Source organism: Doryrhamphus excisus, linkage group LG8 (genome assembly GCF_037039965.1).
Source record: "Doryrhamphus excisus strain RoL-2023G ecotype Guam linkage group LG8, RoL_Dexc_Guam_v1.1, whole genome shotgun sequence".
In the NCBI taxonomy this organism is placed as follows: Eukaryota; Metazoa; Chordata; class Actinopteri; order Syngnathiformes; family Syngnathidae; genus Doryrhamphus; species Doryrhamphus excisus.
Genome location: NC_136364.1, coordinates 9,151,758 through 9,166,257, shown reverse-complemented (window position 1 = coordinate 9,166,257; position 14,500 = coordinate 9,151,758). Strand labels below are relative to the sequence as shown.

Below are 14,500 nucleotides of genomic sequence, written 5' to 3'. Positions count from 1 at the left end.
TTTTTTATAAAGTAAAAACATTATCATGCTAATTTCCCGTGGTGAGCTGTCATCTCGTCAAGGGTAATATAGTCACTTTAATTCAGCAGGGAACACATTTACACTTTTATCAGTCAGTGCAGCACTTTATTGACAATACACTGACAGAAAAAAGTCAGTTTACACGTCGTTTTGGATCCCACGGAGGAAGCTGAGCTGAGGATAAACACGTGCAGACTTCCCCTGGCATCAGTCAGTCAAGTGCTGGTCCTTCACAATCAGTCCTTTGTGGAGGCATCACGTATTCCATGATGCTCTGAGCTGGCACCGGCGTCAGGGCAGCATGACATAATTCTCAGCAATTTTCAGCAAGTACAAGTTGGACAACCCTGACTGGTCCTGGGTCTGATGCGTCTCCATGACAACCACCCTGCCGAGAGAAGGTTGGAGAGGTCATAGGGAGTGTTTCCACAGGAGTGATTAAAGCACGTTTTTTTAAGTGTCGATATAACACTGACCTGTCTGACTGCACCAGCCTGTGAGTCTTTTTGCGGTCGATGGTCTCCTCCAACACTGCGGCCATTCCTCTTCCCATCCTAAGCCAGCCGTGACGCCACACGGCTAGCAACGTGTCCTCAAAGTACACTGGAGAGAGTAGAGGTCACATTAGTCCATCAGGCAAACATGAATGCAGACTTTGACCTTTGCTGACTGTGCTGGATGACTGATTGATGCATGAATGTTTGCTATTTTTTTTAAGTGTCATTTGGGCTGCACTTAGGGCACCCCTGCCGTAAACCAAACAAAGCCTTTTGTGGTCTTCCAGTATAAATGCAAACATATCCTCCATTTGACTCACCTACAGACTCTACATCACAAGGGAAGGTGGTCTCATTTTGCCAGCTGCTCTTTAGCACCCCCTCCAGGTCGACTATGTGCACTGACCCTGCAATGGAGGACTGTTGTGTAAACATTCAAAACTAACATTGCAGTGCGTGTATTTTGCACATACTTTCTAAGAGGACCAGCAATGAGCTGCTGTCCAGCTGGTTGACTTGTACAACATTTGCCCAGTGTTTCTCTGCTGTGAAAACACACACACATGCACACGCACGAAGATCATCAGTGACAAACGAGCACACAAACAAAACTTTAAATCTCCAAGAGGCTTCTCTGGCTGCTCTCACCTACGTCGGCATGTGTAAACCAGGAAGTGTTGGAGTTGAGGTTGATGTACTCTATAGTGGCAGGCAGGGCGGGGCTGGAACCTCGAGTGACCCCTATACACACAAGCGGGTACTCCTGCTGAGGGTCCAGCACCATCTCAAACACCCGCAGAGGGTTGGTGAGCGGGAAGTCGAAATGCTGCAAGTTGATAGTTTTACTCGGCTGAGTCTCATAACAACATCAAGTCACCTGACTTTTTGTTTTGTCCCCTCATCCCCAATATTTCCAGCCAGGCACACCTTGATGAGCATGAACTTGTTCATTGGCTCGTACCACTGCAGCAGCATCACGCTGAACTCCAGCGCACAGCACAGGAAGTTCTCAGCTGCAAGGAGGAAGACAAACAAGTGAAAGATAACAGATGTTGGGACGTTCTTTTGTGGTTTTGTCTTCAATATTCACGATAGTTTGTTTAGGTTGGCTGGTTTCTGCTTCAAGATAGCACAGTCATGACCAAAGGTTTGGAGAATGACACAAATATGGGCGGTACTTGAAATCTTTGATTTTCCTCTGTTAACCATGGTAACCAAGGTTACATGCAAGGAAACATTTATTCATTCATTCATTTTCTACCGCTTTTTCCTCATGAGGGTCGCGGTGGTGCTGGAGCCTATCCCAGCTGTCTTCAGGCGAGAGGCGGGGCACACCCTGGACTGGTGGCCAGCCAATCACAGGGCACATACTATAGACAAACAACCATTCACACTCACATTCATACCTATGGACAATTCTCAAAACCTCTACTGCTGGAAGAGAAAATGCATCTCCAGTGTTTGCTACTCGGTGAAGTAGACGTTTAGTAAATTAAACTACATGTGGCAGCGGTGGGATTCGAACCCACGCCTCCGGAGAGACTGGAGCCTTAATCCAGCGCCTTAGACCGCTCGGCCACGCTACCCTGAACACTGTTGTGGGTAAAAGAAAGCACGTCACTGCAGCACAAACAACGCTTGTGGCCAATAAGACATGACAATGTGTACATTTGCTGTTGTCATTTCGTGATAAGATAAGATAAGATAAGATAAGATAAGCCTCTATTAGTCCCACAAGGGGTATCTTCAGGTTTACCACAGCCTAAGTACAAGAGCAGATCAAGTGCAAAATCAGGATAATGCAAGAAGTTATATACACTAAATGCTGCTGTATACAAGTTTATTGTCACATGTTTATTGCACGGTTTATTGCAAGGTTATTGTACAGGATTTAGTTTGGAGAAGTTTTTATTATAGAGTCGGACAGCTGCCGTGTAGACTCAAGTGTTTTTGGTGTCATCTTAACACACTAAAAATCCTCATAAGTACATGATAGTCCCTGCTTTTTACCAATGGAAAAGCATCTGTAGTGACAAGCCAAGTCGGAAAAGGTATCTCTAAAGAGGCTGTCAACATTTTAGTACATTTTAGTTCCTGACAGACGAAAGATGCCTCGTGTGTAGTATTTGGTCATACCAACTGAGCAGGTCCTGCAGCCCTTTGTCTCAGGTATTTTACACGTCACGGCGCACTTCCTGAAGACAGAACACACATTTAACATCTGACGTTGACACGGGGTTACGCGGCATCCGGCGTTACCTCGGCAACAGCCGATGCGTGGGCAGCACCACCATCCTCTGGTCCCTCCGTGCCTGCTCGTACAGCTCCTTTAGTGAGTGTGAGTGAAGCTGAGAGGATTTGCCTGTAGGACAAGCAAACACGTCACCAAGGTCCAATTCTCAGCATCTCCAGGGACACTTGAAGATGAAGATGTACCTGATACAGACATAAGAACGTTGTGGCCACTGTAGACCCAGATGCACTTCCCAGGATACAACTGTCAGTGGAAAAGAGAGCAATCAATCACCAGCTCAAGAGCACATGGGACACTATAATGAAAGTAGTCGTACCAGCTCCATGGTGGCTTCTGAACTGTTGAGGTTGAGGGTATAGATACCCTCCTCTGCTCCCAGGATGAGATGCTGGTCTGCATTTAACAGAGAGACAACAGCACAAACCCATGAAAGCAGAAGCTTGGAAATTATTTAAATTGTTACCTTTTGTGTCTGGGTGTTCCCAGGTTGTGGAGCACTTTATCTTGAGAGGACAGCCATGGAAGACCTTCTTAAAATAGATCTGCACAATGAGAAGTGAGGAATGTAACAGAATGGCGGCATATATCCATCTAGGTGATTTTATGTGGTAAGCAATGTTATCATTGGTATTTGACTACATCACAGAGCCTGGATAGCTCAGTCGGTAGAGCATCAGACTTTTAATCTGAGGGTCCAGGGTTCAAGTCCCTGTTCAGGCGATCTTATTTAGATGTGTGGAGCTAAGTAGGAACAATTGAATGCTACCGTAAACACGCTAACAGGCCTACATTATAATAACATTGGGGAGCCTCTATAGCAGTTGTAGGCAAACTACGGCGGCGCATCAAGCGTTTGAATCCGGCTCGCCAGTTGCTTTCTAAGTATTTCAACTTTTAACATACAAACTGGCAAGTTGTATGTCTTATTTAGTAAAAAAACAACAACAAAACTGTAAAATTAAATGACATAGTTTGATGTGGTGGCTGCACAGCGGTCGAGTGGTTAGCGCACAGACCCGACTTACTGTATTGGGGCTATGATAAACATTTCAAGTGTTGACTTCCATAGCTATAGTATAAAAAGACAACAAAAAGTAAAACACAATGGTGTACCGCAAGATTTGCTGAATTTACGCGACGATGATGGTTTTGATATCTTAAGTTTTGTTTTATCCAAATTGGACACACTTTTTGGAGACTTTGGCGGTTCTGTCGAAAGCAAAGAAACTCACATGAGGCTTCACAAGAGGACTCACACAGTCAGCAGCAGCAGCAGGCTCCTGGGAACACACACACACAAACATTAGGGGATCTCAGGTAAAATGAAGGATTCCAAATGAGGGACACACTCTCTTGTACCTTGGCAGGGGGCTTGTGGGGACTGCGTCTTCCTTTCGGAGGCAACTCAGGGGGGAGGAGCTCCAGCGACTGCTTGTTCAACAGCAGGGACAGGGGGTCTGCATTACACACACACATACATTCATGGTTTCTTGACATAACTATTCTCTGACATCACGCATGTCAATAACGCGGCTCACCTGAGTGCCGCATCACGTGTGGGTGGAGAGCGGGTCGTACGTGTGTCCCACTGGAGGTTCTGATGAGAGGGGAGGGGTCGCACGGCGAAGGCGCTTTGCTGACCCGCTCGTCTTCCACCCACACAATTTCCTCTGAGCTTGACCGCATTTTGGGCTGCACAAACAACAAACACTCGCTGGATGCTTTGTGAGGTATCATAAGATCACGTCTGCTTTCATAAAGATAATAATATCAACATAGAAATAACAACATTGACTTTGGACATTCCCTGCCTGTCGTTGTGTGTGAGACCTCTGACCTCCGACTTGTGGCTGCAACAGGAATTGCAATCCGTAGAGGTTGACTCAAGGCTGCTGTGGAGTCTGCCTATTTATGTCTCTGGGGATGTGTCCTCTTGTTGTTGTGGTTGTTGCCACGCATGAACAGCCATGATGCATTATATAACAGGTTGTTTACCTGCCTGCTGCCACTATTAATATTAACTAATGGCCACTCTCCCTGTGGAATGAGACAGTCTTTTTGGGAAAGTTGTTAGGTTGTTAGCAAATTTATTGTTGACTCTGAGTCTGACGTTTGGTTTGCACCGTTACCTACTGTCTGCTTTTCACAATGTCTTATCATCTGTCCTCCATACACTGAGGAGTGTCCATTAACAAGTTGTTTTTCCACCAGGCAGCCAAAGTTTGGTGTGCGCCATTACCTATTCTCTGCTTATAACAATGTTCTAACATCACTCCTCCAAAGATGATCTCATTACATGGGAAGAGTGGCCTTTAACAAGCTCTTTTGCCACCAGGCAGGTCAAATTTGGTTTGTGCTATTGCCTATCCCGTGCTTATAACAATGGACTAACATCACTCCTCCAAAGATGGTCTCATTACATGGGAAGAGTGGGCTTTAACAAGCTCTTTTGCCACCAGGCAGGTCAAATTTGGTTTGTGCTATTGCCTATCCCGTGTTTATGACAATGTACTAATATCACTCCTCCAAAGATGGTCTCATTCCATGGGAACAGTGGCCTTTAACAAGCTGTTTTGCCCCCAGGCAGGTCAAGTTTAGGGTTGTTTCATTACCTATCCTCTGCTTATAACAATGTTCTAACATCACTCCTCCAAAGATGGTCTCATTCCATCGGAAGAGTGGCCTTTAACAAGTTCTTTTGCCACCAGTCAGGTCAAATTTGGTTTGTGCTATTGCCTATCCCGTGCTTGTAACAATGGACTAATATCAATCCTCCAAAGATGGTCTCATTCCATGGGAACAGTGGCCTTTAACAAGCTGTTTTGCCCCCAGGCAGGTCAAGTTTGGGTTGTTCCATTACCTATCCTCTGCTTGTAACAATGTTCTAACATCACTCCTCCAAAGATGGTCTCATTCCATGGGAAGAGTGGCCTTTAACAAGCTATTTAGCTATTGAGTAGGGCACTCAACATTTAAAGAACACATGCAGAGGTAGATAGGGCTGTTCATGATACTTCAAATGCAGCTACTGCCATCCTGTGGAGTTGATACAAACTACATGAAATTGACTCATGAATTGGAGCACTTGTGGTCTTGTCACTGTAACTTTTTTCTGGTTATAACCATCGTATGTCAGCATGATACCTTGCCTCGTATGTACACTACAATTTGTAGCAAACCTGCTGTTTGCTCACCTTAGGGGGAAGTGGAGGCGGAGTCTGGACAGCTGGCATCGTGACACTGTGGGAATGGAATGTTTTGTCGTGTCAGAGGTCAAACATGTACAGGAATGTAAGCATAAGTGTAATTTTACCATGTGTCCGCCATGGTCGGCCTGCGTCGAAACAACAAAAAACACATATGATACATTTTACGTGACATTAAAATGGCCGTGTTGACGTGGTTCCTTACACATCCACATCATCATAGTCGTCGTCTGAGTCCGTGTCCTTGTCCCTGAGGAACAAATAAACACTTTTAAACACACATGGGATTGTGTGTGTTTGTGTTTATGTAAGGGAGTACCTCAATGGATGTGTGTTGATGCTGTGCGAACCACCTGACGATGTCAGCTGCACAGAACACAATACATAGAAGGACATTGTATAACTATGTATTATTCTGATTTAAATGTGACGTATGAAGGTTCTTACTGTTGGATCTGCTCTTTGTTTCCTCACGGGCCTCTGAGAGTAGATCTGCTCCACTGTTCACAATGTTCATATTAACAGGTACGTAAATGTTTTGCTTATCTTATACTTCACTATAGCATTTTTGTAAGCCTGGATAGCTTAGTTGCTAGAGCATTAGACTTTTAATCTGAGGATCCAAGTCCCTGTTCGAGTGTTCTTAGGTCTACTTACACTCTTAAAAATGCTGGGTTATTTTTTTGACCCAACCGCTGGGTTGAGCCTGTTGGGTCATTTAATTGGGTAATTTTTATTGAATTGGGTATTCTGAGAACCCAATTCGCTGGGTTATCTCTGTTGGGTGCTAAGTTATTTGCTGCTGGGTTGTGATTTCCATTATATTGTGCTGGGTTATTTTGGACAACCCAAAGCGTTGGGTAGAATTTTGGACATGCGCAACAAAGCACCGCCCACAAACTTACTTTGTTCGGACCCCACATTTCATCTGGGGAGACGAATTTCAGCACGGAGCAAGGTTTGTTACATGCCCACTATTGTTTTACCGTAGAATTGACTTATATTATCATATAAAGCTTCATAAAGTTGTTAAAATGTAAGTTCGTGAAGCACTGTTGAGTACTAGCTTCAGGAATCGATCGGGAACCTTAGCAAACTTCCATTCCCTCCAAAAGTAGCAAGCGGACACATCCGCTGGCGAGCTATGTAGGAACCAAACTATGTTGTTGAAATTACAAGAGACATGTGTGATAGTTATGAGGACAACGTCAGTTATCTCGTCAATTTGTCATTTTATGTGATGTGAAGTTAAAGAAAGAATCTTGTTTGGGTTGATTGGGTTGTTTTTAACCCAGCATTTTTAAGAGTGTATAGGTCTACTTCCTTACACGTTGTGTGAGAGTGTTTCCTCTCTGCTCGGCTGTGTTTGTTGATCGACTGGATCCTCTTTAGTGATCCAGACACAGGCACCTTCAATCCACAAGCAAACACAATCCCAAATGGAGTCAGTTCCTTCTGAGGAGTAAGACACCCTGCAGAAATAAATCTACAGCCTGTCAAGTTGTCATCAAGTGCCAAAGTCCCACCTCTGTGTCGTCGTCCTCTGTCGTCGGGAAGAATTTGACTTTCTCCGGGTGTCGACACTTCTCCAGCAGGTCCTGGGTCAGTTCCTGGGTCAGGCACTTCTGCGCCAGAAATATGTGCTGTGGAGTTGCAAGGCAAGAGTTAGCGGTGACTTACCAAATGTGAGAGTGTAACAATAATTCTTGCTCATAATTGCCAGTCGCAAACTTTTACCTCGGTTTTTGTACACTGTTGCGTGTAACAAACAACTAAGTTTTCTCTGTGCTGGATCGTTCCGAAAAGGAAATGCCCAAACAACGCACCTTATGTGTTGCTGCCTCACTGTTTCTACATTTTCATTGAGTGTGATTGCGAAATAACCCGCCATGGGACAAAAGAAAGTTGTGAATACCAGCAATTTGATAACCCAGAAGACTACATTTTTACGTAAGTACAAGAAAGCGAGGAGGAAGCGAGGCAGAGTCACGAGCCCAGTGTGTGGAGTGTGGTCTGACGCTATCTAACGCTTTAAAAATTAAATCTGAATATTGGTCTTTTTTTATTAATAAGCCTGACTTAAGCCTTCACATTTTTTCTTGCTTGATTTATTTAAAAGTTAAGTTAGGCTTAATAATCTTAAATATATAAAGTGTAAGAACTGCTGCCTTAAAGAACTCCAAGCGGATCTCATCCACCCCCAGGCCCTGCAACCAAGGAGCTTGCTGGACACCCTGGACTGGTCACCAGCCAATCACAGGGCACATATAGACAAACAACCATTCATACTCACATTCATACCTATGGACAATTTGGAGTCATCAATGAACCTAGCATGTTTTTGGAATGTGGGAGAAAACTGGGTACCCGGAGTAAATCCACGCATGCACAGGGAGAACATGCTAGCTGTGGAGAATCGAACTCAGGTCTTCCTGATCTCCTGACTGTGTGGCCTACATGCTAACAACTTGGCCAACATGCAGTCTATTTATCATATTTTTGTTAATATTTTTGGCTGTCTGGAATGGATTAATCGGATTTACATTTTACTTTTTGGGGCGAAAATTGCCTTGGTTTTTGTACATTTTGGTTTTCGTCTAACCTTTTGAGAGGAATTAATAACAAAAATTGAGGAACCACTTACCAGTTACCTTAATTATTGACTGTAAATATAAGAATCAGTGCTAGAACTAGAACATGGTGATGTGTGACCATTACTGACTGAAAGTATCTTGGAGGCACTGGGTCTCTTTTTTGGGTTCTTCACCAACATGGCCTTGACAAAGTTATAGAACGTGGGCGACCTGCAGACAGAAGAGAAGGACTTAAAGTCACAGAACAAATGTTTGGAAAATAACGTCGCAGAGCTAAAATAACAAAGAAGCATCTTAGGGAAGTATCGCGGTTGAAAGACAGAACCTTGAGGGACTCCACAGCCAATGAATGTATTCACCATTTTGACTTGTCCTTCAGCTTCGGAGGTTGGTAGCCACTCTTGGACATGAGAAACAGGACTCTTCAGAAGACAAAAAATAAAACACATTTATGTCTAGATGACCTGTGACTTCACAGGCATGACATCATTTTTTTGTTGTACCGCAGCGGGTGGACATCAAACATGGGCGGCTGCAGTTCTGCAAGCTCGATTGCCGTGATGCCCACTGACCAGATGTCGCAGAGCTCATTGTAGCCGCCTTTTATTTCCACTGCTGCCACCTCTGGCGCCATCCTGAGGGAGGGCGGCAAACAGCAGGTATAAAATGGCAGATTTAAGCCATCAACAAGACAATGCAAGTTGGAACAATCCAGTAGGACAAACATTTCCTGACCCTGTCATTAGTTTGGAGATGAACTCACCAATATGGTGACCCAATGAAGGACATGCGACGGGCGAGAGTAGCCGTGATTTGGGCGGAGATGCCAAAGTCGGCTGCACAAGAGAGGAGACAAAATACGATATTACACTTTATAGCGAGAGTTCTGTGATTTGTGTTAAGTTCTTTTTGGTATTGCCAGAGCCAACCCAAGGCATAAGCGAACTAAACACTTGCTTAGGGAACCGTGACCACTAGGGCGCTCCCAAGAGCATTCATTCATTTTCTATCGCTTATCCTCACGATGGTCGCAGGGGCGCTGGAGCCTAGCCTATTTGCTTAGGGCCCCATGGAACCGGCTCTGGGTATTGCTTACCTAACTTCACTTCACCCTGGTCGTTGAGGAGGATGTTGGCACCCTGGAAAAGAAACATGTCAAATCCAAACATCTGTGCTATTGAGCTAAAAATGTAAGCTGGAAAAACATTTTCCTCTGGGAAGATTTTTTAAAAAGCATAAAACGAGATGGGCCTAAGAATAGAACCCTGAGGGACCCCACCAGATCTGAAAAGCATATCTAGGGGCTTGAATTTCAAATAATTGGGTACCTGGGTCTTTTGTGTGAACTTAAATGATCTAATCCACCTCTTATTATGACCACTATCATGCCAGTATACCACAATAATATACAAAAATGCTATTTAACAATGTATGGCCTTATAAAATTGGGGATGAATACCATGACGACTATAGCAAGAAGAACGCTTTATCTTCCCATACATCGTATACCTCCATACCTCTACACTACAACATCATCTGGAACAGTTCAGAATTAATATTTAATTAATAATAAACATAACATGACAAAACCATCCAAACTCAGCAGTATATCCTCCTTAAAGGCTGTAAAGCACAACTACTTGGTCAACAAACAACTTTCTGCAAAGTTGGGAATGTTGGCAAGCAACTTTTGGTGTGCGTTACCGCCACCTTCTTCGCTGTTTTGTTCCAATCAAGCAATGAGAGGATGGAAAAAGTGCTGATGTTACTGCCTGTTACAGCCTGTTACTGCCTGTACTGCCTGCTAGCTGTCCCTGTGAGGTGAATCTGAAGCCTGATTGGTTAAAGAAACAGCCCTATCGCTAATAGTTTAAGTGAGATCGGGTTAGCGCTCTTAACTCTGAAGGCCCTGAGCAGATAGACTGGAGCGGCGCACACTACAAAAAGAAGATAATAGACAGTTGGGAAGAAACTGACACTTTACGTTGTAAATGTTAGTCAGTGCTTGTGAGAGTGTTTAGGCCAGCAGAGAAGGCCTTGCTGGTCCTTGACTTGCTGCCACAGATTTTTGCTATAGTTTCCGTACCTTGATGTCCCAGTGGATTTTCCTCTGTGAATGGAGGTAGTCCAGACCCTGATCACACATACAAAACCCGTTTTTGTTGCACACTTGGCGGCGGTGCACCGTATTTAGAAAGATGTGTACTGCAAGTCCGACTACCTGCAGCATCTCTCTGCAGACGTAGGCAATCTGTGTCTCCGACAGCGGGCCGGCCACTGTGAAAAACAAGTTAGCATCACTGACTCACATTTGCATCCACGGTGGATACACAGTGCGGCTATGCAAATGTCAAATAACAGAACAATGCTTTGCATGAAGTCAAAGAAGGGTTGTTTGGGGCACGTTGATGGAACTTCACACCTGTACAGTGTATACTTCATATTCACACGTACCGCTATAGACATCCTGCAGGGACCCTCCCCCACAGAACTCCATGCAGATCCACAGCTTATTAGCACTATATGAAGAAAGGTCGAGTCTTGATTAACAAATGAATCAGCAGATTGAACGTGAGAGCGGGGGTGCAGCCTCACCGTATGTAGCTGCCATGATACGCCACGATGTTGGCATGCTTGCAACTCTTCACAATTACTATTTCCTGCTCAATGGTGGAAAAGTCATCGTCTGTGGACGCACAGAGATGTTTGTCACTGACAACGACTGACGACGACAACTATGACGTCTCTTACTCACCTGGTTCCATCGTGATAATCTTAATAGCTGCCAGGTCTCCAGTCTGCTTATTACGGGCCTACACACAGAAAAACACACACCGAGTACAACACAGTTCAATCTATGAACATATAGTATTCAGTAGTTTTCTATTTTTTTCATATATTATCTTCTTAAAGGGGACCTATTATGCTTTTTCAACTTCTCTGACCTTCAAATGTAGTTAGAATGTTGTATTCTTATGTCAAACGATGCCAAAGTTTTAGATAATGAGGTTTGTGCATTTGGAAGTGAGCCCTGAAAAAAGTTTGGGATGGCTCAAATGCTTGGTTTCAAAAGGCGTGGTAAAACTGCCCCTTTGTGATGTCACAGAGGGGGTCACTTCCTTATATGGTTCATAGCTAGGAAGCACTTTGAGTGTGTGACCAACCACAGCAGAGTGGGCATGCCCGTAGGCGGGCCGTGCGTGGAATAAATGACAAAAGGCAGCACAAATCAAAGGAAATACAGCTGGGATAGGTGCAGATGCTGCAAAATCTAAAAAATAAATTTTCTGTGCGGGTTATTGTGTGTAGCTGCTCTATAGGAGACCACAACTCAATACATTCATTCATTCATTTTCTACCGCTTTTTCACCACGAGGGTCGCAGGGGTGCTGGAGCCTATCCCAGCTGTCTTCGGGCAAGAGTGGGGTACACCCTGGACTGGTCGCCAGCCAATCACAGGACACAAATAGACAAACAACCATTCACACTCACATTCATACCTATGGACAATTTGGAGTCACCAATTAACCTAGCATGTTTTTGGAATGTGGGAGGAAACCGGAGTACCCGGAGAAAACCCACGCATGCACGGGGAGAACATGCAAACTCCACACAGAGATGGCCGAGGGTGGAATTGAACCCTGGTCTCCTAGCTGTGCAACTCAATACAAAGAGTTGAAAAATGAGCATAATAGATCCCCTTTGAGATCATGTGTCATTTATGATTGTCCTACTTCAGTGCAATATCGAGTGTGTTTTATTTTGTGTGACTTCATTTTATTGTGTGTGTCTTGCATCACTTTAACATAGTTAGAGCCCTCTTGACATGGAATAACACCCCTATACTTACCTCTATACTTCTGTTATTCAGTATAGTAGACATAATAAGACAAAATAAAATATTCATAAGACATAAATAAGACTTGTACTTGTGTGTGTTGCTGTAAGTGTGTTCTGGTGCTAGGGGAGCTGAGTGGGTGGCTGGACAGGAAGGGACAACTGGGGTTCAGTTTTGCGTTTTATCTCTTTTGAGTTACAGCCGCATCAGTAGCCCAAATCAGGGATTTTTGTGCCTGTTTTGAGATCATCCAAACCTGCAATTTGGCCATAAAGTCTGGTGCTTGTGTGTCTCTGCCAACATTATAGTGACATTAATGCCACCTAGTATTTTTTAATATGTCTTATGAACGCCTTACATTTGTTTTTTACTTCATTCATCCATTTTTACGTCTGGAAATGCTAACAACCCATATTTAACCACAAAACGGCAGCATTTATTAAATAATATATTTTGGAAAAACTGCCAAATTCAAAGCAAGAAGTGGCAAGGAATTACTGTGTATGGATTTGATATTTTCAACATGGATCTCATTGCAAAATGCATGAAAAAAGCCCAGTAGCACCCTGTGAACTCCGCCTAGCAACAAGGACATGCAGTTTATGCAGGACACCTTCCATAGTTCAAGTGTGAGCAGTGGAGGTTTATCATTTCACATTCATTCATCATTTCACTTCCTCGTGATACCATGCCCCCATCTTCTCAAAGCAAAGCCGAGCTGACATTTGAGTGAATAAACACAACCTATACTTCTTCCTCTACCATATGGTGACACAGGACGTGACCTGCAGCTTGAACCTGCCGAATGGTGCCGCCATTAGACACGCTAGAGAGTGTGTATCTGTGTCAGTGTTGTGTGCACGACTGCACGTACATTTTGCGTGCATATTACTTTCCAGTCACGTCTTTCTGGTGTATCTAAGCAGACGTTGAGAGTTTTATTGCTATGACTTCCATTGAAAAGTATTGGGCTTGGTTTGCATCAATCAATAGTTGTGTTTCCCACTAGAGAAGTGCATTGTGTTTTGTCTCAGGTGCAGTGGAATGCTCATCTTCTTTTAACAAGAATACTTTCGGTTCTTGCTAAACCACTTCCTCCTGCGGGGCTGCACGTCGTACCGAAGAAGCTGGGACGACAGAGAACCACACAAGCTACAACTCATCAATCAATCTTCTTTGTTTGTATGTTTATTATTTAACACAGAAAACTGAACTTAGGTATGTGTATAAACTATAATAAAAATACATTTCTATGTGAATTTACATATATTCATTGTTAATATAATTAATGATGTAAAATTTAATTTGATATTTTAATTATTATATGGCAGTGTAACATTCCTCCAATTATTATGTTAACGTTTGATTGTTGCCTCCTATCTTAGTGGAAGTGTTATATATTTAAATTCTTTCCCACTTAAAGTTTCTAGAAATGTTCAACCACCAGCTGACCTTGTAAACGTCCCCGTAGGTTCCCCATCCGACCCTCAACAGGATCTCAAAGTCGTCCTGAGGGTTCCTGGTGGAGAAATCCTCAGTGGCTCCATGTTGGACATTCATGCCGAAGGATGGGCACTCAAAACACACACACACACTTGTGGCAGCAGATGAAGAGGCAAGCTAAGCTGCTGACGTGCACACACACACACACACACACATACACACGCACCTTCCTGTTTGTCACATCAGTCACTCCCTCCACAACCTCCCCTTCTTATCTACTCATTTGCAGAATCAATGCAAATTTGCTTCTCAATCTGTGTGTGTGTGTGTGTGTGTGTGTGTGTGTGTGTAAGGCTTTCCTGTCCACCGGCGCATATTATGAGTAAAAATGACACTCATGCTTCCCTATTCTTCTTTTGAATCAGACCCAAAATAAGCTTTTCCACTCAGTAGCAGCTGAATATCCACCTACAGGGATTTTTTTTGCTTGTAAAAAATGTGTGTCACATTTTATAATATTGATCATTTTATAATCTTAATCTTGCTGGTGTGGTCACATCCCATCTGTTTTGTTGGCTCGTGTGTGTATACCTGGTGTTTCCTGCAGTGAAGTGACCTAGGAGATGAGCTGACTCAACAGGATGGCA

At 43.7% G+C, this 14,500-nt stretch overlaps 1 protein-coding gene and 2 non-coding genes across 3 annotated transcripts; 1 reads left to right on the top strand and 2 right to left on the bottom strand.

The window, feature by feature from the left end:
- Positions 1–49: 49 nt before the first annotated feature.
- Positions 50–14,080, bottom strand: map4k1 (mitogen-activated protein kinase kinase kinase kinase 1). Its single transcript, XM_078792748.1, has 32 exons — positions 13,863–14,080; positions 11,328–11,385; positions 11,168–11,258; positions 11,027–11,091; positions 10,794–10,849; positions 10,659–10,706; positions 9,669–9,711; positions 9,336–9,408; positions 9,076–9,207; positions 8,932–8,994; positions 8,701–8,782; positions 7,505–7,621; positions 7,307–7,388; positions 6,426–6,478; positions 6,298–6,344; positions 6,184–6,228; positions 6,086–6,106; positions 5,967–6,012; positions 4,311–4,464; positions 4,132–4,229; positions 4,029–4,052; positions 3,236–3,314; positions 3,089–3,165; positions 2,955–3,015; positions 2,778–2,880; positions 2,655–2,713; positions 1,446–1,531; positions 1,167–1,344; positions 992–1,060; positions 839–925; positions 498–624; positions 50–409 (listed from the first exon to the last, which is right to left on the bottom strand). Exons 1-32 carry the CDS (start codon positions 13,968–13,970, stop codon positions 313–315), a joined length of 2,529 nt encoding a protein of 842 aa, XP_078648874.1. The 5' UTR covers positions 13,971–14,080; the 3' UTR covers positions 50–312.
- Positions 2,023–2,104, bottom strand: trnal-aag (transfer RNA leucine (anticodon AAG)). The gene has a single exon. It is a non-coding gene; the product is annotated as a tRNA-Leu (tRNA).
- On the top strand, positions 3,420–3,492 carry trnak-uuu (transfer RNA lysine (anticodon UUU)). The gene has a single exon. It is a non-coding gene; the product is annotated as a tRNA-Lys (tRNA).
- Positions 14,081–14,500: the final 420 nt, after the last annotated feature.

Excerpts from the sequence above, each read along its gene's own strand:
- map4k1 (XM_078792748.1), bottom strand. The coding sequence starts at position 13,970 with ATGAATGTCCAACATGGAGCCACTGAGGATTTCTCCACCAGGAACCCT. Across the intron at positions 10,850-11,026 it reads CCTGCAGGATGTCTATAGCG|TGGCCGGCCCGCTGTCGGAG; the intron begins GTACGTGTGAAT and ends TGTTTTTCACAG. Across the intron at positions 10,707-10,793 it reads TCTGCAGAGAGATGCTGCAG|GGTCTGGACTACCTCCATTC; the intron begins GTAGTCGGACTT and ends ATGTGTGATCAG.